Source organism: Artemia franciscana, chromosome 1 (assembly GCF_032884065.1).
Source record: "Artemia franciscana chromosome 1, ASM3288406v1, whole genome shotgun sequence".
Classification (NCBI taxonomy): Eukaryota; Metazoa; Arthropoda; class Branchiopoda; order Anostraca; family Artemiidae; genus Artemia; species Artemia franciscana.
In genome coordinates this window covers 22,429,558-22,455,814 of record NC_088863.1, presented here as the reverse complement: position 1 = coordinate 22,455,814, position 26,257 = coordinate 22,429,558, and the positions used below count along the sequence as shown (strand labels likewise).

At 36.9% G+C, this 26,257-nt stretch overlaps 1 protein-coding gene across 2 annotated transcripts in view; it reads right to left on the bottom strand.

The window, feature by feature from the left end:
* Window positions 1-2,426: 2,426 nt before the first annotated feature.
* LOC136026977 (protein-serine O-palmitoleoyltransferase porcupine-like) overlaps window positions 2,427-26,257 on the bottom strand; it is a 252,823-nt gene continuing 228,992 nt past the window's right edge. Inside the window, exons 5-6 of one of the 2 annotated variants that reach the window (XM_065703860.1) lie at window positions 23,679-23,941; window positions 2,427-4,185 (exon numbers count right to left, since the gene is read on the bottom strand). In XM_065703860.1, the coding sequence (XP_065559932.1) occupies window positions 3,755-4,185; window positions 23,679-23,941 (694 nt within the window). In that variant the 3' untranslated portion in view covers window positions 2,427-3,754. The remainder of the gene's footprint in view (window positions 4,186-23,678; window positions 23,942-26,257) is intronic. The other variant, XM_065703851.1, reaches the window with a different exon arrangement.

The following is a 26,257-nucleotide window of genomic DNA, read 5'->3' as shown; positions in this document are numbered from 1 at the left end:
ATAGATAACCGTTAGAGCACAAAAATTGTTCCAATGCATCAACGGAAAGTAAATTCCGTTAATATAACGGCATAGTATATTAACGGATAAGTATATTACATCAAGTATATTCACGGATAAGTATATTATATTAAGTATATTAACAGATAACTATATCAAAATAAACATGAATTTATTTTAAATAGACCTGAGAAAAAGGGGGACAAATGGTTAGGGGAGAGGTCTCAAACCAAAGTTTTTTTTATAGTCTTCCCTTTACCTCGGAGAGGGGAATGAGGCATAGAACTTCCTCTCGTGCATCCTGCCTAGCAGTGTCAATCCACGGTAATGCAGAGGGGAGTGTTATTTTCAGGGCTAGGGAGGGTTCGTGCCGTTTTTTTTCAATGAAAATACCGAAACCTAGGCGGATGGGCATCTAGGGGAATCAGTGACCCCCGCCAATTGATGCCTTGCCTGACTGTACCCATGAAAGTAGCAGAAAACGTCAGCTGAAATGATTCAAAGACGTCACATGACTTTTTTTTAAGACAAATATTTATTTTTCATCCCCAGATACACATTAAGCTTTAATGATTGAATTAATTCTTTTTTATTTGGTTCTTAAGATATTTTAATTTTTTTTTCAAAACTTGTTATGTCCTTTTTTCTCCCTCACAGAAATAGCAGAAAAATTGCGGGAATAGCTGGAATTTTTTCATCATGGACGTCTTAAATAATCCTTCTTGTAATGGCAACTGCTTAGTATTTACCGTTAAAACATAAAACACATTTTTCAGTTCGTCCACTCTCTTTAAACCTTTTGAAATGTTGGAGCTGATTTGGTATTGCCAGCTCCTCGACTATTGGGGACTAAGTTGTTTGTTTTACAAAACCACACAGTCCATGCTAGACTATATTTAACCACATTGTCTACATACAGCAACAAATTTTACCAACTGTAGTCGGTCAAATTTGATAAATTATCAACCCAAATCAAATAGAGATAAGTCTTGGTTTTTTGTCTACTTAACAGCTTGTCATAGGTATATTCGAACTAAACAATAAGATCACATGAATTTTTTTCGAGTTCCCTCGTAATTGTCTTTCCAAGCCCCCTTGTAATCGTATTTGTAACGACCAAGAGCGCTGCAAAGAATGGTTCCAGGGAGAGGGAGGGGACAAGTACTATCATGAATTCTGTTTTTACCAGCATTAAAAAGGAAACAACTTTGATTTCTCACTTTACCCATGAGAAAAACTATGACAATAAGAGGCTTTTTCATTCTATTTTCATTTTTTTTATTTTCTTTTACAAAAGCCAAACATAAGAAAAATCCACCATGGTCAATTTTTCAAACATAGGATTGCCAAGTAAAAATAAAAGTAACACCTCAACATTTCAATAGAAATATTTATGAGGGGAAAGGAGGGGGGTGGATGGTGGTGGTTGGGGGGACGATAAATTGGATAAGGAATGCTAAGAAATCCAAAAGAATTTTGGATTTCAGGTGACCTCGCCCCTCCCCCTTGCATATGTGCTTGAGTAGCGCATTTTCCTTTTATTATTTGTTTATGGAATTAATCTTATTGGCATGTGAATGTCTCTTGTAGACCGAGTATCTCAACACAGAAAAGGTGTAAAGGTGTAAATGCCTTTACTGTAGACCGCTAATTTTGCACCTACATTGAAGAAAGTTTATTCTAGGGTAGACCCACGTTTCTTCTAGGGTTTTCCCTCAAAAGTGTCTTTAGTCTTTTTTTATAACCATATTTAAAAATAAGTCATGCCCCTATAAAAACTGAACGGTTCATTTTATTTGCACACCGCAAAAGAGGAAGAAGTGTTAAAAATACCACAAAATATCAAACCAAAAATTTCGTTCCCACAAATTAAAGTACCATAGTACTATAATTAAAGGAAGCTTGCAAACAGAAACAATTTTGTTTCTGTTGATTGCAAGCGGAAAATGGAAAATACGCTCAGATGTTTAATTTAAATATAAACAAGTGAGTGATTGAACTCTTCAAAAAAGGATATATATATATATAATATATATATATATATATATATATATATATATATATATATATATATATATATATATATATATATATATATATATATATATATATATGTTTAATTTAAATGTAAACAAGTGAGTGATTGAACTCTTTAAAAAAGGATATATATATATATATATATATATATATATATATATATATATATATATATATATATATATATATATATATATGTTTAATTTAAATATAAACAAGTGAGTGATTGAACTCTTTAAAAAAGGATATATATATATATATATATATATATATATATATATATATATATATATATATATATATATATATATATATATATATATATATATATATATGTTTAATTTAAATATAAACAAGTGAGCGATTGAAATCTTCAAAAAAGGATATATATATATATATATATATATATATATATATATATATATATATATTAATGTATTTGATCCGCTGGCGCATTAGGACCTGCAGCATCAGATATAGCGTATCAATATTGGAAAAGCGTAGAAGAAAAAGGATAGTATAGAGACAGATTAGTATAAACCCTACTGGAAATTCAGTTACAGAAACGATTTATGGGTGCCCAAAATCTGCTTAATATGTTTGAAAAAAAAAAAAATTTTAAAAATAGTTTTTATTATAGAAGTGACGTAAAAATATGCTGCAAGTACGACTTCGTTGCTTTGCAAATTTTGATCCAGCCGTGAGCCGACAAAAGAAGAGGAAGGAACCTTGCAGGGGAACCAATTTATAAGAATGTAGGGGGAGGGGAGGGGGCAAGGATATTTTTTTTTACTTCTGCACAAAGACTGCTCCTACTTTCAACCCTCTTGTCACTAACAATTTTACCCATATCCCAAGATTCTAGTGGCGTCAATCAGGGAGGGGGCTTTTGGACCCTAAATGATTCCCCCCACCGCCCCTCTAGATCTTGGAAGACACTTTATGTTTTTCAATTGAAATTTTTTGGGGAATTCTTATTGAAAAAACAACGGAATTCCCTTGATTTTGAAAAAACACATTTTTGATCTCCCCCTACATTTCTGTGAATTGACGCCACAGCAATATTCACCTGACAAAAATCCTGAGGTTGGAAATAATTGTAACAAAATATCCCAAGTAGTGACCGCCCTGTAGTATGGTAGTCCATAGTAAGCGTAGCAGTCTATATCTACAGATCAGCGGCTCAGCCGATGAAATATTTTGGGGATTCCAAACGTCACAAGAAATATGAAAAATTATATATAAAATTCCTAACTTATGACTATTCAACGGCTATAAAGTACCTTTTTTAGTGTTAAAACCTATCAACATGAATTAATCAAGAGTTCTACACGGTCAGATGAGTTCGACCCAGAACTTTGCTATGGAGAGGGTGACTAACCTTGAAAAAAAAAACGAAAAATTTCTGGGAAGAGGTGCACAGACCTGAACCCTTTCCTCTTTACCATGAGAGCTCTTTCTAGAAGTGGGGGCAACCGAGACAGGCGCCTCGGGCACCAGGGGTTGGGGACAGCCAGGGAACTGCTCGCTTTGATCCAATTTTTACTTTGATTTGGCTTTTTTTTTTGCTCATATTTGACTCGGAAGGAAGCGCGGTAATTAATTTCTCCCCGGACACCACCAACCCAAGGAACGGCTCTGTTTTCCATATATACTTGGTTTCAGCCCCTTTGGTGACAGAATCCTGTATGCACCTATACTACACATTAAATGGCAATTACATGACTGACGCTAAAATAAATGTAAAAAGTACAACCCAGTGGCTTGAAAAATTGAGCCATCGCCATTTCTCCAAAGTGTGATACATACTATACCCTTCTTCCTCCATTGATCCAGCACTGTTAAACGTAAACCCTAAATATGCCAAGTGGAACATAACAATTAAACTGAAACAAAAATTGATTATCATAACAACAAAATGAGATTCTTTCAGGGCATGAGTGCAATCAGAGCATTTTCTAGGACCGACGCAGCCGTTAATCATGAATGCAAGTTTCGTACGGAATATGTGTTCTGTATAGGTGTATATGCCCAGAGAGAAGAGAACAGCAGCAAGTTGAAAGTTCAAACCATGAAGCATAGCACTCGCTGCATATGTTGATAATATTGCTGGCAGGGTTCCAAGACTTCGTGTATTCTTAAAAACATCTGAAAATAAAGAAAAGGGTGGCTGAAGAAAAAATGTTGAAAAAGAGAACCATCAAATATATCATTCAAGCTTGACCTTCGCGTCCCTCGAGTGACCAGGAAGATTTTGAACTTAAATAATCGACGAGATCATTGACGTTCAAACGAGTTTTTTCAAAACTTATCCAACATGAAAAACTGCTTTAGACAATATTAGAAGAAGTAAATACAAAAATCTTTGCCAAACTCCGAAAAAGTTTTGTCTCCACCATCATATATAACCACAGTGTTCACGCCATAGGGATATCGTCGTACGAATAAAAACTCTTTGGTCTACGTTAATCAACCCCTAGTAAAGAGCATGGCGTAAATAGGGCCGTATCCAGGATTTTTTCGGAGTATGTTTTATACAAGGATTTTTTTTCGGGGAGGGATGGAGGGGTACACAAAAAAAAACTGAAAAAACGCGTAAAAATATTGTTTATTTCCATTTTGTTACGTTTTTTACGAGCCAGACAAACATTTTGGGGAGTAGGGGGGCTCAAACTCCCTAAACCCTCCCTCCTGGATACAGCCATGGGCGTAAGCGTAAACAAGAGAGGAAACCTCTTTTCTTCATACTGCATTTTGTTAACGGGAAATACTAGTAGCGCACTAAGCAGCACATGAGATAAATTCATAACTGTAAGCCTACAATACTTAAAGGCCCACTTGCAAGGGAAGGAGCCTATGAAGGGTAGGAACCAACACGGATAAATCAACCAACATTTTGCTTTCCTGCTTTGACCTCGATTCCCGGGTAATGACAACTAATTTTTCGTTTACAGAAATCGAACCAGGGCTTCCATCTTCTGAACGCAACAACTTTATGCTAAAGAACTGATTTATTATAGAATTAAGAGCACATCTCTGATCCTGAAAAAAGAAGACACCGCACGGAATAAACGAGCTGATGTGTAAAACCTACAATTCAACACTAAAATGCCCAAACCACTTGAAATTTGAATAGCAAACCTTCTTGCAAGAGGTAGCAAACATAAAGAAGATCTTCTGTAATACAAAACTCATGTCCAACAACGATAAGTTCTGCTCTCAAGCCACTCTCAAAGGTTGCCGATAGGAGCGACATCCATTTCTCGACGTGGGATAACGTTGCATAGAAAAATGTACCTGCATTAGCGTCACCCATTGACCCCTCACTATTACGAAGGCAAGAAGGAATCGAGGCGGACTCCCAAAATCCCATGAGCAAAGATTAAGAAGGATAGCCTAGACAATGTACTGGCATGAACAGGGAGTCTCTTTTACTATGATACCACGGTGCAGAGATAATTCGGCTTACATGCATTCACTTGTGTAGGTAAATTATATAAAAGAAGATTAAGATAATGCTGAGCTCGTCAGCATTGAGAATTCACCACAGACATTTTCAACAGCATGACGATTGCATGTTAAGTAAGCCTAAGTAACATAGGAAAGTTGAGAAGAGTATAACCCTCTAGAGGATAACCCATTATGGGTTTATGAGAAACTGCAGTCCAGCAGTTATATAAAAAAAAACGATAACAAAGGAAAAAAAAAAACAAATACTGCATCCCGTACGTAATTTGAAGAGGTGCTTATCTGTTAGCCAGTTTACGCTCGATATTGGATCTATAAAATCAGACAATAATCGCTTTATTGCTGTTTGTATACTGAGATAATTAGCTTTGACTAAGTGTAAAACTTCATTGTAACTATATCTTAATAAATATTTAGTTGGTATTTTGGTTAGGTTAGGTTAGGTTACATTTCGCATGGACCCGCGATATACTTAGCCCACAACACCCTCTAACGTGCAAATATACGGCCCAAATTAAATATATCCTATCTATCTCACAAGCGTCTCAGATGTTTCAACCCCGTACCTGTAGATCCAAATTCTCGAGTGTGTACTGGCTAACAGATGAGTACCTTTGAAGACTTTAGCTATATTCAACTTTCATGCGTAATCTTTGTGACTGACCAATCATAGTGACGATTTAACTATTACTAATACTACTACTGACAGTTTACCGCAGCAACAAGCCGCCTGAGGCTAACACAGCTACGCAAGCTCCTCCTCCATCCCAATCTATTCAATCTATTCAAAGCTTTCCTCTTTATACCCTCCCAGGAGATTCCCATTTCTCTTAAATCTTTCTGTATGACATTCTCTCACCCCAACCACGAACGACCTGCTTTCCGTTTAGCCTTAGACGGTTGGCCAAAAAGGACAATCTACGGCAATCTGTCACCCTTCGTCCGCAGACCGTGCCCAAGCCATCTCAACCTTTCTCTCATTATAGCCCAAGAAAGCGGGATTGAACCACATTTTTCGTACAACCTACTGTTTGAAATACGGTCAGTCAGCCAGGTACTCAGAGTAATCCGTAGGCAATTTCTCTGGAGAACATCTAGCAAATCTTCATCCGTTTTCCGGAGCGCCCACGCTTCAGAGCCATATTTGCCCACTGTCAACACTGTAGCTTCCAATTCTCTAATCTTGGTTTGCAGACTTATCTTCCTATTCTTCCAAGCTTTTCTCAGCAGTTGAAAAACACCCTGAGTCTTGGCTATTCTACTTTTAACATCTTTACTGCTCCCACCGTCTTTACTAATAATGCTGCCAAGGTAAGTGAAGTTGTCCACCTGATTAATCTTTTCGTTACCCAACGTAACCTTTTCATCTTCAATTATTCCTAGCCTTAGCGACTTGGTCTTGTTAACATTAATTTTACTAAATGGCAGCGTAATTTCCTAAAACAGAATTCTTTAGGGTTCCGAGTTGTTATTTTCCTATGATGAATAAGTGTTATACAATGAAGGAAGTTAATGGAATCATACAGAAATTAGGCAATCAGACGTTAGGCAACATCGTCCATTGTAAATGCGGCCATGAAGTTCACGTCCCGTTTCACAAAACGTGACCAAAATAATAAATATTTTGTTTGTAACAAGCCGATTGCTTAATGAATGGGATCTTCAAGTACAGCGCAATTGAAGTCAGAGTCAAGGCATGCGTCACTCCCTGCCTTCTCAGCCGCTCAACTGGTAAATAACTTAGAAACCATCCATTTTTTTACAGATAAATTACTGATAAATTACTAATTACTAAATTATTAAATTACTAATTACTAAATTACTAATTAATTACTAATTTACTAATTAAATCACTGATAATTAATTTCAACTGATAAATTACTGGAGTCTGTCTCGTTATTGACCTTAAATGAAGCTTAAAAGATAAAAGAAAACACTCAATTCCAGGAAAATTAACATGGATTCTTCTCCAAAATAAAGTTTAAACAACTAAATCCGAAATTAAAAACGATACATTTCTGTCATTATTATTTAGCACTATAACTTAAGGTTTATTTGAAAATACAGTCAGACAAATGAGGTTAGCAGTGTCTCGAAAACCCATGCATTGCAACAAATTCTTGGATCGCACGTAGTAATTGCCTAAACAGTAGTAAAACGTTGACATAAAACTGGGATTTTGCAGTCCCAAACATAATTTATCCAAAATTACACAGTCGTACATCTACCGAGTCGGGGACATGTGCGTGGTAAAAGGGAGGGTGGTTTAGGGCTCCAGTCTCATGGAATCCTTGATTTTCTCGAATTTGTGGGTACATTTTAAGCCGAAAAAAGTTGACTGAGAGCCATTCTGGCTAAGCGTTGGCACTGTCTCGGATTCACTAAACCCGTTCCTCTGTCTATTATCTTACGAGACTAATACAAAAATTGTTAAATCTGTTTCTAGTAATTCCCCCAAGAAGAGGCCGGAGGTCTCTTCCTCTTGTAAATGAGCATTGTCAAAACTATAGTTTTAGAAAGTCTACACTCTTCTGCATAATGGCTGGGGGACCACGCTATAACTACGAATTTTGTTTGCTTTTTCTTTGGGGGGGGGGAGAGGGGGACAGTTTTCTCTGTACGCAAAAAGAAAGCACGCTTCGTTTTTTGTACCGTCGTTAGACAGGCTAGAGTATTCAGGCTTGAGTTTTCAGACCAGTTATTTGATCAGCTAAAGACCGAATGCTCAAGTCATGATCTTACCATCGACGTAGCCAAGTCGAAGATAATTTGTTTCAACCCTCTGAAGCGGAATATAGATATGCCTCTAGTCCCTTTCCCGATTGTGAATGAAATAAAAATAAAACGGAGTAACTTTCACTAGTGACTGTAGTTTCAGTGCCCATATTAATTTAACCGTCCACAAGGCTAATGCAAGCCTTCGGACACTTACCAAAATGAGGCGTTTTGGGTGTGATACTGAAAGTCTTCTCCATGCCTACATGTGTCGCCCGTTGCTCGAGTACGCGTGCCCGGTATGGGGTCCATCTGCTATCCGCACAGCGTACCTATTACGCGATATAGAGTCAGTCCAGGAAAGAGCAACAAGGATTATACTACGAAACCACGACATAGGGCCAACCCTATGATCAAGCCCTCGCTAAATTGAATTTATCTCCACTTAAAGTCCGGCTTGAACACCTTATTCAGCAATTTGGAAAATCCGTCCTTGCCAATAAGAGCCACCGATCACTACTACCCGAACCAGCCCCTCCCAATAGCCGAACTTGGTTACAAAATAAACTTCTACCCCCCTAAAGTACGGACTGATCGTTACGCCAACTCATTTGTGCCTTTCTTCACATCTATTTTCAATGCCGAGTTATAGTGTGTGATTTTTGTTTAAATGTATGATTTTGCAAAAAAAAAAAACAAACTTAATTTAGTTATGCTACGATAGTTTTTAAAGACACCGATCTCTCTCTCTCTCTCTCTCTCTCTCTCTCTCTCTCTCTCTCTCTCTCTCTCTCTCTCTCTCTCTCTCTCTCTCTCTCTCTCTCTCTCTCTCTCTCTCTCTCTCTCTCCTCTCTCTCTCTCTCTCTCTCTCTCTCTCTATTTAATTAATACAGATACGAAAACTGCTAAGATAACACTGAGATAAAATTTAAAATTCAATCATAATTAAAAACAGTAAATTAGTTACAATAATGATCGTAAATTAGTTTACGAATTAGTATATCTATGGAAATGGGCTTGATTTACTGGGTTTCCTAGCAGTATTTGAGCTAGGTTGCAAAATTTCCTAGACAAATGATAATTAATGTAGCAGCCGCGAAAAAAACTATAATGAAACCTAAATGATTTTCACAGAGCTTTTACATAAAAAATAGCCTTACTATTTCTCAATCCATGACCTTAAGTCAGATTTAAGTATCGATTATGTATCCCTGGCCATGGAACCTTTCGAGGGGGAATAAGTGTATTGTGATTCAATTTTGAATTGTATTTTGTACTGTATTGTATTTAATAATAAACTTCTCTCTCTCTCTCTCTCTCTCTGTCTCTGTCTCTGTCTCTGTCTCTCTCTCTCTCTCTCTCTCTCTCTTTCTCTCTCTTTGATTCAAAACTAAAGTCATAATCGGGATTTTTTGAGTTGTAATTTTTCTTAATAGATCAAACATTTAGGACACACAACAAAAAACCAGTGTTCATAAAGGCAGAAACAATTTTAATCTGTCTGCAGCTTTTTTTAATTTAAGTACCGTAATTTCCTGGTTCGAAAAACTATCAAGGTATCAAAATCGCGGTATTACATTTGTCAGTTGCGGCCCGCACTAATAAAGCAGCAAACCCGGACAGCTGCCACGTAGGTCTATTTATTTAAATGACACTTCAAATTATTTTATTACTAATGAATGGACAGATGTTTACCAGAAAAAAGTTAACTAATCATCAACTGTCTAGATTAGGGAATGCAAACTCACACCAACGAATACTTACTATATTTTTTTTTTCAAGGCCACAATACTCTCTTTTTGACCGATAACAAGGCAAATTGATCAACAAATTTATACGCATTTAGGTTTTTGTCACTACGCAAGTTTCTGGTACAGAATGTTATTCTTTTGTGTTTTGGAATTTTTTTTTGTACCGTGTGCTATCTTTGTTACTTTATTGTACCGTATGTTTTTCCCTTGTGTTATTATTTTTTTTGTAGTTTAGTTTAGTTATTACTGAAACTTAAAATATTTCTTAGTATATATAGTATACCACTGGGCTAGGGGGGCACTACTGGAACCTTGCTGGCGCCCAGCAACTAACGTTTCAAACTTTACTTGGCATTGAATAATAACTCAAAACAAGAGAAAATAAAGAATATTGAGGAATAAGAGATAAACTCACAAAATAACAACAAGAAAGGACACAAAATAACAAGAAAAATGAAATCAAAACTAGTAAAAGTACATTTAAACCAATTTTTCTCAATTTCCACCGAAAAAAATCATCATTTAAAAAAAGTGTTTTATAGTCTGCTTTGAAGCTTAGATAGATGTTCTTCCGTCCATATGCTCACTAGTAACGCATTCCACACGCTAGGACCATAGTACGTCGTCGAAGAGCCTGACCTATTGCTCATTAAAAAAAAAAAAAAAAAATGAAATTTTACGAAATTTGCTCTTCTTTTTAGAACACTCAGTAGATACAATGATTAAACCTTGAAATGTTATTGCACTAATTACGTCAATTTTAAAAAACAGGAATACGATAGATATTTAATCACAGAAGTGGGGCACAATTGATCGATCACTACCTGAAAAAAATAATAGATTCTGCTGACATCGTTCTTTACTTCGTTCGCTATTGCGCTGCCTATGAGGTGGGGCCCATGGTTCAATCCCAGCTGGCGCAGAGGCAAACGCAAGGACCTTTGTGGTATAGAAGCATAGTTAATCTACACACTATAAACATACGTGCATACAGGAACTTGCTTTTGAGGTGAGGAAGTTTATTAAACCAACGAAAAAGGGGAAAAAATCGTTAAATAAATTATGCAATGAAATTATAAAATTTAAGGGGAAACATGTGGGTCCGAGATCAGCCTAAAAGCAAATATAGTGCTAAAATAAAGCCTACTTTTGCTTGATTTCACAATGTAGGCTATCACTCTATACAAATAAGTTGATTTAGATTAACGGGGTAAAAAAATTTCCAATTAAGTGCCGAAATATACAGCCCACATTGCTTATCACCGGTTAGGACTGGTAGTATACCGGTCCTATGCTCACCTTTTGAGTACCCATTATGTGGTTTTATAAAACGCAGAAAAACATTCCAGCATTTGAAGTTTTAACACTTGTTAGCGCCTATTAGTTTAGGCGGGAAAACAGAGATTAGCAAAAAAAGGCATGAACGGTGAACTAACTTGATGAAAGATAAAAAAGACTGCAGTCATTGATTTTTTGGTTTCTTCACTGAAGAGATATTAAAATATATAAATAGCTTTAATAGGTAATCTAATAATAAATTATTGGTGCAATACTAGTAAACGAATAAGCAAAATAGTTGGAGACAAGATGTATTTTTGAAAATCTAGGGAGAGGGGCAAAATTTGTCTTTTTTCTAATAAAAATACCGAAGAAGACATTTTTACAATGACCCCCCCTAAAATGTTATTATTCAAAATCTAGGGGGCGCATGCATCCCCATGCCCTTCCCCCAATTGATACTACTAGGAACGATTGCGACGCATTGAAGACAATCTATAACTCGAAGTTGGTTACAAAATATTTTTAGTGTGTTTTTGTCTCAACTGGCATATTGAGGAAGGACCCGATTTAATTCATCTACCTTGAGACGACTCGCGTCATTTTTGTATGTTTGGTTGGGTGGAAGAGAATCAATGGAATATACTATTATAAGAGGTTCTTGTTTTTGGAGGTGTAAAACCATAGAAGTTTATTTTTATCTGTTTCTTTTAGGTTATCCATTGTGCAGTTATGCATACGTCACTACTTAGTGGATACGAGATAATCCGTATTTTAACAGCTCAAGTCGTGAATAAATGAACCACCAACGTCAATTACGGGTGGGAGGGGCAAGGAAAGGCCTTTGCCCCCTCCAAAAGTTTCATATTCTTTCCTTTTTGGGCTTTTTCACTGAAAGTGCCTATTTTGGATATTTTCATCGACAAATTTAAAAGCACGACAAATTTCCCCCTAGATTTTGAAGAATACACCCCCCTTAAATTTTCATGAATTGAAGCCACTGAATAAAACAGGACATGATAGACAATATCCTAGAACACTTTTCTCTGAACCTTTTAGTCATCAGAGGAGATGGCCGAAAAATTTTCAGTTTCATATATTTTTGTGAATTTAGAAATAGAAGTCGATCTGCTTATTTATTTGCACCAAGTCTTGGGCTCCTGGTCCAAAAACTGAGCCATCGAAGCTAATTAGTTCTGGAATTAGCATTACTTCTCTTTATTAATTGTCGTCATTACCTTTCGCTGTTGCTAACACCATTGTATGAAAAATAGAGTGTAATTCGAATATCATTGTTTCTATGCGCAGCAAACTGTTTGAATCACAACTGTTTCTAACCGAGTTTCCTATGGGAATGAATTAGAACTTTCAAATTTCTAGCAAGTGAAATGGCAATTCTACGTTAAATTTTAAAGAGCTGTTGCCAGGTCGAAACCCTGCGCACTTCGGCCTTTGTATGTCCTTTTGAAGAAAAAAAAACCCAGACAGGCAAAAATTTTTCGGCATAGTCTTTGGTTTGAATTCCTGACACGTGTGTAACAATCCGGTTCTGGTATGCCAAACGGAAAGGTAAAACACCTAGTAACAGGAACTGGATAAGTTCTTTCCCACGCTTTAAAAATACAAGCAAGTAAATGACCAAGCTAAGGTCAGAAGGCGGGACGAAGGAAGAGGAAAGTTTTCAGAAGGAAGGAAGCGAAAGCATCAAGAATGTTTGACCTATGTCGTATTTATACAAACTACACACACAAACACTGGAATAACTGTGCCGTTCCCGCCAAGGCTTAAGCGAGCCATTTCATGCTCGGAACAGATAACTTTATTGATTAATAGCCTACAAAAGTTAAAGGTAAGCTTGGGTTCCAAAACTTTGATAGCTATGAAAGCTTAAAATTGCACTGAAACAGGCTTTGCATGACACAAAAAAATTACTTTGTACGGTCTGCGTTACAAACAACTACTTCTATTTTTTTTTTAAAAAGATTTCGGGGTTTTAGCCAAGGCTGTATCCAGGGGGTGGCACTTGTTAATTATTCGGAACACCATCAAGAATTTTGATCTGCAAGATCTGACGAAAACCGGTTTAGCTATCGGTATTCGGAGACAATTAGCTTAGGCTCAGTGGAAAAACTACGCTGTAGGTATATTTTAATTAAATTTTCAATATATAAAGTTGATATTTAGGTTAGGTCATGTTAGGTTAGATATTTAATATAATGCGTTCTGGGCGGCCTGATTTTCATAGTTCTTTGTCGTAGTTCCCGTAATTTTGTTTCTAAAGGATTATATTTATCATATTTTGATATATTTCATAAAGATTAACTGTACTTCACTTCTTTGGCTTGTTCCGAATGAACAAGCATTCGGGGGAGGGGGTATTCACATGTCAACAAATTTTTAACGTATCTGGTAAAGTCTTTGTAGGACTCCCCCAAAGAAAATCATGATTTCTGCCCTAACCTAAATATCAATATTACTCTTAAAAATCAATTAAACATTCAAATTATTACTGCTATAACTAAACAAGCTATGAGCTCATATGGCACTTGTCACGAGGTCGGAAGAGCCGAGAGCCAAGAGGTCATATGGCATGAGCTCTAGCAAAACTTTAAGAATCAGTAGATTAGTTTAAAAGGAATTCATTTAAAAGGAATTCATTAAGAGTCGATCACCCATTCGTAAGTTAAAAATACCTCATTTTTTATTATTCTTCCTCTCCCTTCAGCCCTCCAGATGCTTGAATCGGGGGATACGACTTTATCAGTTCAATTTGTGCAGGTCCCTGACACGCCTCCAAATTTTCATCGTCCTAGCACGTCCAGAAGCACCGTACTCGCCACAGCGCTGGCCCCCTCTAACTCCCTCAAAGAGAGTGGACCCAGTCCGGTTACGTCAATCACGTATCTACGACATTTGCTTATTCTACCCACCAAGTTTCATCCCGATGTCTCCCTAAGCGATCCCCAAGATAGTCCGGTTATGTCAATCACGTATCTAGGACTTGTGCTCAGTGTTCCCACCAAGTTTCATCCTGATCTCTCCATTCTAAGCGTTTTCCAAGATTTCCGGTTCCCCCAGCCCCAACTCCACCCACTGACACTGGATCTGGTCGGGATTTAAAATAAGAGATGTGACTTACGAGGTCCTTCTAAATATGAAGTCTCATTAAGATCCGATCACTCCTTCGTAAGTTAAAAATACCTAATTTTTTCTAATTGTTCAGAATTAACCCTCCCCCAACTCCCCCAAAGAGAGTGGATCCGTTCCGGTTATGTCAATCACGTATCTAGGACTTGTGCTTATTTTTCCCACCAAGTTTCATCCCGATCCTTCCACTCTAAGCGTTTTCCAAGATTTTAGGTTTCCCCCTCCAACTCCCCCCAATGTCACCGGATCCGGTCGGAATTTAATAAGAGCTCTGAAGCACGATATCCTTCTAAATATCAAATTTCATTAAGATCTGATGACCCGTTCGTGAGTTAAAAATACCTCAGTTTTTCTAATTTTTCCGAATCAACCAACCCCCACTCCCCCCAGACAGTCGAATCGGGGAAACGACTGTTTATAATTTAATCTGGTCTGGTCCCTAATACGCCTGCCGAATTTTATCGTCCTAGCTTATCTGGAATTGCCTAAACTAGCAAAACCAGGACCGACAGACCGACAGAATTTGCGATCGCTATATGTCACTTGGTAAATACCAACTGCCATAAAAACCACAGCAGCACCAAGATGCCTGAGGTCAACACAGCCACGTACGCTCCTTCTCCATCCCAATCTATTCAAAGCCTCCCTCTTTACATCACCCAAAGAAGTGTCAATTGCCCTTAAATCTTTCCTTAAGACCTCGTCCCACTTTATTCGGGGACAAACTACTTTACTACTTGATATTCAGTATTAAGTAATTATAAATAATCTTAATACTACTTAATAATTAATACTAAAGAACTTGGAATTTTATTGAAACCTTCGGGTTTTTCGCCAGTGAAACCAGGATTTTCTTAAATTCTCAATAGTAGGCTACTCCTGGTTGCGCATGGTTGTAAGCAGAATAACAATTTAATGGAGAGTTTCAATAATTGTTGGTACAAAGCGTAAAGGATATAGCTGTTTCAAAACAATCTTCCAGTGTCGAATGCATAATTTTTTCTGGGGGGAGGGAAGGGTACAAAAACAGAACTTGACAAAAATTTGTCTTAACGCCACTCCCGCATGGATACAACCTTGCGTACAGACCCCAGCCTTATATCAAGGTAATGGTTCCTTGTCCGGATACGGAAATGCCCCTCTAAACTTTGTCAAATAACAAAGATGTAAACATTTATTTGCAAGACACTCAGGAAAAAACACACTAATAAACATTTCAACTTTTCAGACTAAACCACTTTACGATCCCAGAAATCCTTTCGCAGGCCCAGGGGTACATGCACCTATGATTAGGTCACTGTTTCTAGGGGGGGGGGGTGTTGGTGAAATAAAATTGAATGTTTGAAGTTCCCAATAACAGCAAAGAGAATAGTTGATAAAAAAAGATGGGGAAAATGGTGGGTCCATAGCACTGACGCAGATGTAGCTGGTCTGAAGCTTGAAAATAAAAGAAATTTTCGTAAAGTTACCAGTGGGCTAAAGATAATCAAAGTTTGCAGAAGATGAAAGGACGGATCGTACAACAGTAACATTTCCTCAGTTCATGTCCCCTGTGCAAACTTTTGGTATGTTGTTTTTTTGCAGTCCTGTGGTTTTAAATGTTTACAAAGACGACCAGTGGTGGTTCTGGCCTCTCTTACGCCCGGGGCAAAATCTTGATTAGTGACCCCCCTCCCCTCTCCCCTAAAAATTGTCAGGCCAAATTTTAACAAACTTTTCATTTATGAACAAAATTTGAATACAAAATATCGCAAAAACCTTAAAATTAATTAAATTCGGTGTACTTACTTTTATTTTCAAGAAATAGTGGCGAAGATGTAAAATGAAAATAGTCGATAACTGAGAATAAGCTACCGAACTTCCTTTTTTTTTTCTGCTTTACATTTCTTTTATTAAATTAAATTATTATATTTTTATTATATGAAAAATACGTTAAAAATTCGTCAAAAACCAAGTCACTGTAGGAAGATTTTTCACATTCTTCAAACAAGTTTAGATCATTTTCTAAGAAACACTAGAAGTTTTATCCTAATTTTGGCTCAGTAAATGGATAAATATGAAACTAGAGAATCCAAAGATATAAGCATTTTGTCTTTTTAGAGTAAGCTAAAGCTGTAGACTTGTCACAAAATAAACTACTTTACAGGGAATACAAAACTTAAAGCAATATTCGCAATTATGCTAATACAGCTATTTAGCTGGCACTAAGTTGAAGTGCCAATAATAATTTTTCAGTCTTTCGGCCAATCAAAAACTCCGAGAAAAATCTGGTTGCCACAGATTAACTTTAGCTAATATTATTTAAATCTTATTGAATAGGCCCTAAGTGAAACAATCTTAGAAGTAAATAACAAGGAGAACATACACAATAGTCAGAACATACACATACACATACACAATAGTGCCTATCGTGAACAATATCAAATTAACCATTTATGGGTTACTTGGGAATTAGCTTCAAATTTACAAGGGGCGATAGAACTTCTAAACCATTTGATTTTTATTTTGCCTATGGCTTTGCCCAAACAGAACTAAACTCATAAAAGCAAAACCAAACAATCAGGCATGCGACACACAAGCTTGAGAATCTGGAATCGGTTCAAATATAATGGTGACCGACCCCTATTAGAGGTAAAATATCCAATGTGAGGGATTTAAACCAATCCACCTTTCTATCAGTCGCCACCGTTAATCTATCAGTCGCCATCTAATCAGTGGCCTTAATTCACGAAAGTTTAAGGGACTGTGGTAAATTTGTCAATTTTCATTGACAACTCCATTTTCGACAAAAAAAAATGGAAATACTTTTTTCAAAATCTTAGAGGGGGAGGGGGTCTAGGACGAAAATCAATGCACTCAATAGCCATAAACAACTTGATTAACGGCCCAAGGGATTTCACACGAGGCCACATCGTGTGAACCGGTAAAGTGATGAACTACAACGTATCATTTTGAATAACTGTCAATGCGGTTAAATATCACGAAGTAGGCGAGGTGTCTTGGGGATACGAGATTCCTGTCAGACGCTTCAAAAAGAAAGTTTCGTCATGAAATCGTTCATCTTCTACTGGATTAATAACCCCCCCCCCCCAAAAAAAAAGGGACGTAAGTAGGGGGATCCTGTCCCCCTCAAGATTCTACATATTCCGAAATTTCAGGGAACTTCCTATTCAAATTATCAAACGAAATTAGTTGTTTATTGTTACCCCCTCCCCGAAGAAAGAACCTGCATATCTGCATCCCCTTCCCGTATAAAACGGAAATAATGGATAGTTATGTGTTATACCAGAAACATTCTAGAAGTGAAGTTTGTTTAATGCTAATGAAGTAAACAAGATATGATGAAAATATAATACTTTATTAACAAAATTGTGAAAACAAAAACAAATAATTATGGAAGGGGGACCACCCAAAGTGCATTATATTAAATACATAACCTAAACTAACCTAACCTAACCAGAATACCAACTAAATCCTTAATTAAAATATAGCTACAATACCTATTTTCCCAGCGAACCGAAGCTAATTGTCTGGTATTAACACCGTTAAAAACGGGTAATGTCTCATGTTCGCGATCCAAATTCTCGAGTGTTTCTCGCATAATACTTAAGTACAAAATAATGTACCCGCGGGGACAAACTTCAGACACTGATGCAAATTCTCTGACAAAGGAGTTCTAGGGGTATACAATAATATACAGATTCTGCACAGCATATAGCCCCTTGCAATAGCTTTTGAATAATATTAATGGATTTGGAAATTATAAACAAAGTTTAAACTAGTTACATTTTATTAGTCACTTACACAGTTTTGGCACATATGGTTGAATTTGTTCACACCTCTTTAGCGTATTCCGGTTCCGACGGAAGTAGCATTCAATTTTATACACAGCATAATTACGCATACCATAGCAATGCCACGTGTCTTGATTTGACGAACGATATGATTTATTGTCCGACATTCATTATCAAATGAAGCACCTACTGGGACAAAGGGTAGCATTAAATTGCATTTTTGGAAACCATTAAAATGTATTAGTGCAATAATAGTAGTAAATTTAAGGTCCAGAATTACTTAATTTAAAGACGATGGCGTAATGTTATGAAAGAATAACCTGTCTTCGCTGTTTAATTAATCAAAAAACAAAATATTCTCCAATAAAAAAGATGGAATTTAAAAAATTCTTTCTTTTAAGCTATTTGCATGGTAGCATAGCTATACCAAATAAACATAAAACTAAGTTTTAACTATGTATATTAAGCTTAAGTTTCAGCTTCTTTTTCATAAAAATGTCTGATCAAAATTCTGAGACAGCCCTTTTATTCATAATAGTTGAAAGGCCCAATAACTATGTCTTTGGATATAGCATGACCCCCCCCGCCCCAGGGGAAAGGTCTTTAAATAAAAAAATGCCCATTGTTTACGCATAGTATTTTTTCATTGGGAAGTATGCATACATTTTTGGGTGGGGATGGGGACGAACTTTTTAATGGGGGTTCTTCCATGGGGAGGTAAGTTTCCAGGGGGTAAACTTGTCAAGGAAAATAATATACTGGGAGAATTTGCCAGAATTCCTATATAAAATTCTTTTTCTATGTCTTGCTTTCTCTTTTCGGCCTCAATTTTACACGTGGAGTTAATAAGGGTGCTTGTCCGGTGTGAATTTTCACCGAGATTGAATTGTCTAGAAGATTTTTCCTTGGAGAGGGGGATTTCCCCGTAGAGGTGGGACCAGACTTCCTGGCATTATTTAAAAAACGATCAGAAATTAAATAAAAAACAAGTTTTTTTTCAGCCGAAAGTAAGGAGAGACATTAAGACTTAAAACGAACAGAACTTATTACGTATACGAAGGGGGTTGCCCTCTCTTCAAGACCTCGCCCTTTACGCTAAAGTCTGAATTTTGTCCCAATTCTTTAAGAATGACTCCTGAAACACAACGGTCGTTCAATTAGAATAATAAGAAGCTTATTTTAAAGTACTAAAAAACTTTAGCGTCAAGAGCGAGGTGTTGGGAAGGGGGCGACCCCCTTCATATACGTAATAAGTTCTGTTCGTTTTAAGTTTTAATGTTGCTTCTTACTTTCAGTATAAAAGTAATCATTAAAGGTTGTTCCTTCTGGAGGTCTACTATCTATTTCATTTTCTTGGAAATTGCTACCATTCGAAATGGCTTAGTTCAATAAATTATACGAAAAAAAAACAAATCCACAAAATTACACCCAGTAAATCTAAACCTGAGCAACACTAAAACCAAGCAAAATCCAAAGCAAGGAGGCTGAAGCAAAATATTATTGGGACTGTGACAGGGACATTTTCTTTTTAGGTGTAATGATTTGGCGAGTCTAACGTAAGATCTGTTTAATGATAGAAACGATGAGCTGCTACCAATGGTCCTTAAACCAACGTTTTCTAGATACATACCAGCAAATATATACCAGCAAATCTCGAAAATATACTACTACTACTACTAATAACTCGCTGCAGCACCAAGCCGCCTGAGGCCAACACAGCTAATCTATTCAAGGACTCCCTCTTTACACCCTCCCAGGAAGTTCTCATTTCCTTTAAATCTTTATTTATGACATCCTCCCAACCCAGACAAGGACGACCTGCTTTCCGTGTAGCCCCAGACGGCTGGCCAAAAAGGACAATCTTCGGCAATCTGTCATCCTTCATCCGCAGAACGTGGCCTGGCCATCTCAACCTTTCTTTCCTTATAGCCTTAGAAAGCGGGATTGAACCACATATTTCGTACAACCTACTGTTTGAAATACGGTCAGTCAGCCGGGTACCCAGAACAATCCGTAGGCAATTTCTCTGGAAAACATCTAGCAAATTTTCATCTGCTTTTCGGAGCGCCCATGCTTCAGAGCCATATTTGACCACTGTCATCACTGTAGCTTCCAATATTCTAATCTTGGTTTGCAGACTTATCTTTCTATTATTTCAAGATCGTTTTATTTATTTGTATTAGCCTATATATTACATTTCTTTGTACCAGTTTTATGGTTGATTGTGTGTGGCTATGCTGTTTGACCTATGTGATTGTATGGATGAGTAGGGTTAAGGCCTCATTCAAGTGCTGGTCTATATTAATCACTAATTTAGGAAAACAGTCTTCCTTTTCTCCTTATGTCTCTTTTTTTTGTGTTTGTGCTGTAGCATTGGTGATTTCTCTTTTCATGATATATACTTAACTCATGCAGAAAAAAAAAAAAAAAACTCAAAGCACGCAATAGTTAACAGCGAGGGTCAAGGAGACAACTTGTCTTGAAACTTTGATGAAGGAAGCATCGAATGGACGGAAGGAATATTGATAGACAAAGTTTTGCAAGGCCTTTTTGGGGTATTTAAACGGAGATGACAATGGTGATAGTACACGTGGGCCTAATAATTCCAGCGACATAAAACAGTCGTAATGACGTCGAAGATAGAGTACATCATTAATAAGAGCAACATCGAAGACGAGGACAATGATGTGTTATTAAGATCGAAATCCTACCAAAAATACGAGGGGAAATGTAGACACAGAAATAACATCATTTCTTCATTTACTTCTATCTTTATCAGCCACATCACATTAACCCACATATTTTCAGGTAGCAGTGTTTTAACGCCACCGCGGTTTTCCATCATCATATGTTTTCCGCCACCTTTTAATTCAGGTAGGTCAGAATAGACATGGACATGAACACAAATATAGACAAAACATAGACACAGATATAGACAAAACATAGACATAGACTAACCTAACCTAACCTGTCTATTCTGACCCAACTAATCCTCTTAATGCTGCAAGATTTTCTGGGTGGCGGAAAACATACGGTGGCGGAAAACCGCGGTGGCGTTAAAACAACCAATTCGATTTTCAAGCTATGACAAATGCATATTTCACAGCAAAGGTGAAACCTTTTAAGTCCTTAATCATAAAATAGAAATGAGGCTAAAATTCACGTTGATAGGAAATGTATTTACGCAACAAGGGAGAAAAGGGTTCCATGAGGTCAGAAACTTCAGCAACTTCAAAGGCTTGACCCGTTACAATAAGCCAGGGCGATATTCAAATGATGGCTGCAGCGGCAGCTGCAACCTAATAAAGAACGAACCATGGCCCATAGTAACAAAAAACTACCATTTCAAGCTGATCCAGGAATGATAACTGCGATTCCGATTAATCCTTATGGTTAAAACAGAAAGTTTTTTAGTGTTTTATAAAAGCTTCTTATTCCAATGAAATGAGCCTTATGTTGCGGGATTCGTTCTTAAAGAACTGGGCCAAAAAGTTAAAGTTTAGCGTAAAGAGTGGAGTTGGAGGAAGGAGCAGCCAATATCATATAGTGAATAATTTCAGTTCGTTTTAAGTTTTAATGTACCACCTTACTTTCAGTAGAATTTTTTATTCATTTAGTTTTTCATCGTTTTTCCAATCATGTAGGGAAATCCGCCTCCTGCTCCGTGACGAATCTCTCCTGGAATCTCCCCCACAAAAAATTATCTCGCGATATTGTCTTGGAACATTTCCTCCTGGATGAAAATTCCTCCCAGACAATTCCCATTGGAGAATTATACGTCTTTCCATTCGTATTTTTTTATTATTTGATTTCCGACTTTTTTTCAGAACATGCTAGGAATCCCCCTGACCTCTATGGAGAATTTTCCACGGAAATCCTCCCCACGGAAAAATCACCTCGAAAAATTTACGCATGTTTCCAAATGCTACATGTAAATAATGGGGAAATTAGATAACTTACAGCCCTTTCCTCCCCCGTGTAAAATTCGTTGCCCCGTGTACATGCAATTCGTTGCCACGAACTGTTTGATAAGATCACCATTTAGCATGTAACCCCGTTCTTACCATACGAGGACAAATTATCAAAAACAGCAGATCAAGTTACAAATATTTTAGGTCGTATTTTCATGCTGAATCGGGCTCTATCAATATGACCTCTATAGCAAGGAAGTTAAATTTGCTGTTGACCTGTATTTTCTTTTGTAAATGTTAAGTTCAAACAGAATATAATTTAACGTACACATCGCTTAGGAGTCAATACTTTAGAGGACTATAACTGAGACGGGAGTTTTACATTATACCCAGATTCAGATACAAAAAAAAAAAATCCCAAGGCTAGGCGTTTACCCCCCCCCGGAAAATACCTTCTCTGCGGAAAATGCCTTCTCCGCGGAAAATAACCCCCTAGAAAATACATCTTCGCTGTAAGAAAATTATTACCAAAATTACTCTTGGCTGAAAATTCCCCAAGACAATCCCCCTTCCATTAGAAAACTCCCCCACAAAAAATACCCATATGTTTCCCGACATCAAACACTAAATGTAAGCAATGGACAAATTACAGAACTTAATCAAGGCCCTTAGACTTCTAGAATGGGGTTCTCTGATTATTTCGTAGTTAGGGAGAGAGGGAGATACCTCAAAGGGTACATTTTAATGCCAAATCATCCATGCTCTCATTGAGCCATCAGATAAATAGAGAATTAGTTCTAAGGGAGAGATGAGGGGAAGGTGGAGGTAAAAATTGATTCATAATCCCCAGGGTCATAGCCAAGATTTTTGTTGAGGGGGAATGTTGGGGGAAGTACAAAAAAAACTTTAAAAACGCATCAGAAATGTAAAATTGATACATACTTCCTTATAATTTCTGGGAACCTGTCTGGTCTACGCTGTTATTATGGAAGTAAAGAGTAACATGAAACCCAAGAATGAGCATAATTTATTCCATATAGGAGAAAGACTGCCCCTTCTTCATCCACATCTCCAACTCATGGTCGCAGAAACTTGGGAAGGGCTCATTAGATCAGAAATTGAGATTTCAAGTCCTTTTTTATAAGTCAAAAATAGTTGGCAACCAACCAGCTGCTGGGAGGGGAGGTATTTTCCAGGGGGTATTTTAAAGGAAGGATTTTACGCGGGCGGAGGGGTAGGGGGATTTTCTGGAGGGCATTTTACGCGGGGGTATTTCAAAGGATTTTTGTTCCGGGGTGTTTACCAAAAGAATATAGACGAAGGGTTTACCTCCCGCGGACTTTTTATAATGATCTTAAATAAGGGTTTGCATCTTTGAAACAAATTTGCGATTCGGAGGAACATTATTTAGTTTTTTAGGAGAAATAGTTTTCTATCTCAATATTTTTAAGACCAATTTACGAGTCAAAGAAATGTTTCAAGGGGGTTCAAAATGGGTGCTCCCCTAGATACGGCCCTGATCGTGAGGAAAGTCCTAAGCAGTGGAAGCCCTGCTACTTAAAACACTAACAACTTACAGGTTCGTAGCCAATGATGCATTGGGATATTCCAGTGAACCACTACTTCAACAAGAGACCTGGGGAGCTCAATGCTCCACGGACGAGTGATTACAATCGGCTCAGCTGAAACAGAATCGTTTTCATACTTTTTGTCATCTTTTTTAGCTCCTTTTACTTTTGATTGAAGTATATTACATGTGAGTGAACTAGCCTCGGCCATCTTTGAAACAAAATAATGGCTGCTTCTGAAGGACAAAGCATCTCGGTAAGCGACGGACCACCTAAAATAGTAAAATAAAGATAAGTACGCACTATGATGGCTATCGTATAACATATGATAAAAAAAAAGACTTTTTACCTAAAGGAAGCCCGAGACGATAAATCATTTTAATCAAAAGCTTCCGTCAATCAATTGATTCAAGCATTATTGACCGTCTAGAAACCTGTTTGACACTTTAGTCAAGCGTTGAAGGTGATTGATAAAAAGTTTGAATGACTCAAACAATTGACGTTGGTGATTGAGACCACATTGAAACAGCAATGGAAGACACATCGAAAGTAAGCAAAAAGACAGAACGTGAGTTTACCTGTTGATTAGTTGAGTTATACCTGGGAAAAGGGCTGTAAGTTTTGAGAGGGTTTATACATAGTATTTATTATTGGGAAGTAAAGAGACATTTTTGGGCGAGGGCGATTTTCCTGTGGGGGAATTAGCTACGGGGGAATTTTCCAAGGAGAGAATTTACCGCTGGGAGGAAAGTTTTCAGGGATGAACTTTCAAAGGGAAACACGGGGAATTTACCAAAATTTTTATATGAAATAATTCATTTTGTTTGACCTAGTTTCTCTTTGCCGATTCAAGTTTATATTTGAAGATATTCCGGTGAAATAGAACAGGTAAAATTTTCAAAGGGAGTTGAAGTTGCCTGGTGGATATTTTCGTGGTGAGGGGTGGGGAATTTTTTGCTCCATGGGGCAATTTCATTCTGGAGAAACCTCCCACTGAGACATTAGGAGGGGAGAATTTCCAGTAAAAAAATTTCACGGAAGGAGGATTTCCGGTATGATTTGAAAAATGATTAAAAATTAAAAGAAAACAAGTCTTTTTTTTTCAAACAAAAATGGGGTAAAAAAAAAAAATTCCAGGCGGAATTGTCCGCAATTTTTTTTTTTTTATGGGAATTTTCACCGGAGATGAAATTGTCTTGGGGAAGGGGGATCTTACGCGGGAGAAACTTCCCAAGCAGGAATTTCTTGGGATGATAGCACAAGGAGAGAGGTGAATTTTTCGGCATTATTTGAAAAATGATCAGAAATTAAATAAAAAAACAACAAATTTTTTAACTAAAAGTAACGGGCAACATTAAAACAAACAGAAATTATCCCGTATATGAGGGTGGACCCCCTCCTCAATACCTCACTCTTTACGCTAATTTTAGCTTTTTGTCCCAATTATTTAAAAACAACTCCTGAAACACAAGAGCCATTTAATTAGTCAGGAGAATTTTGAAATACAAAAAGATATTTTGGCGTGAAGTGTGAGGTATTGAGGAGGGTTTATTACCTTTATATACGGGAAAACTTATGTTCCTTTAAGTTTTAATGTTGCTCCTTGCTTTCAGTTGAAAAAAAATGAAATTTTGTATTTAACCACTGAAAAGCTGAACCAATTCTCAAGGGAAAATATTGACAAGTTGCTGATTTGAATAGCCAAAAATAGCCAGTAGCTTATTTTTCTTTATCCTGAGCCCGAGTAATTCCAAATCAGAGTTTTTGTAATGTTCACTCATATAATGGAAGTCCTTTTATTTTATTCAAACTTTGGAAAAAAAAAGGTTCAAAATACTCTTTATTTGCAAATTTCGTTATTGAATTTTGCCAAACCCAAAAGCTAATCTGAGCGAAAAACTTACCAGAAATATCAAAATCGACATCTCGATTATTGAATATCGAAAGTAATAATATCGATATATCGTTTAATCAAATTCTCGGCCAACTCTAATCTGAACTGAAAATAAAAATCTGGCCGTGATTTTAATATTAAACTTGAAACTAGCTTTGGTCAAGATTGAAAGTTGATTGAAGCACAGGTCAATCGATTGACAGAAGCTTTTGATCAAAATGATTGACCGTTTTCGGTCTCCTTCGGCCGTACCCACTGGGTACGGCCTTGACTAGACTGCATTTCACACATGGTAGACACTTCACTACCCGACTCTGAACTAAAATTAAAAATCTGGACGTGAGTTAAAATTAAACTTGAAATTAGCTTTGGTCAAGATTGAAGGGTCTATTCCAGTTTGATTGAAGCGCACATCAATCGATTGACGGAATCTATTGATCAAAATGATTTACAATCTCCAGCTTCCTGAACAAATTAATTAGATATTGAAGGAATAAAAACAATGCTTGAGTGAATTAGGACTGTCATCGACAAATTTATAGGGAGGCCATGTACACCTGAGGTTAGCTGAATGGATAATTTTTTTTTTTTTAATTACATTGCTTAAAGTAACACTAGAAGACCTCATGAATTAACGATTTGGCATTGATGTTTCACTATTTGTTGATTTTTAGTTCTTTATTAGGCCTACGGA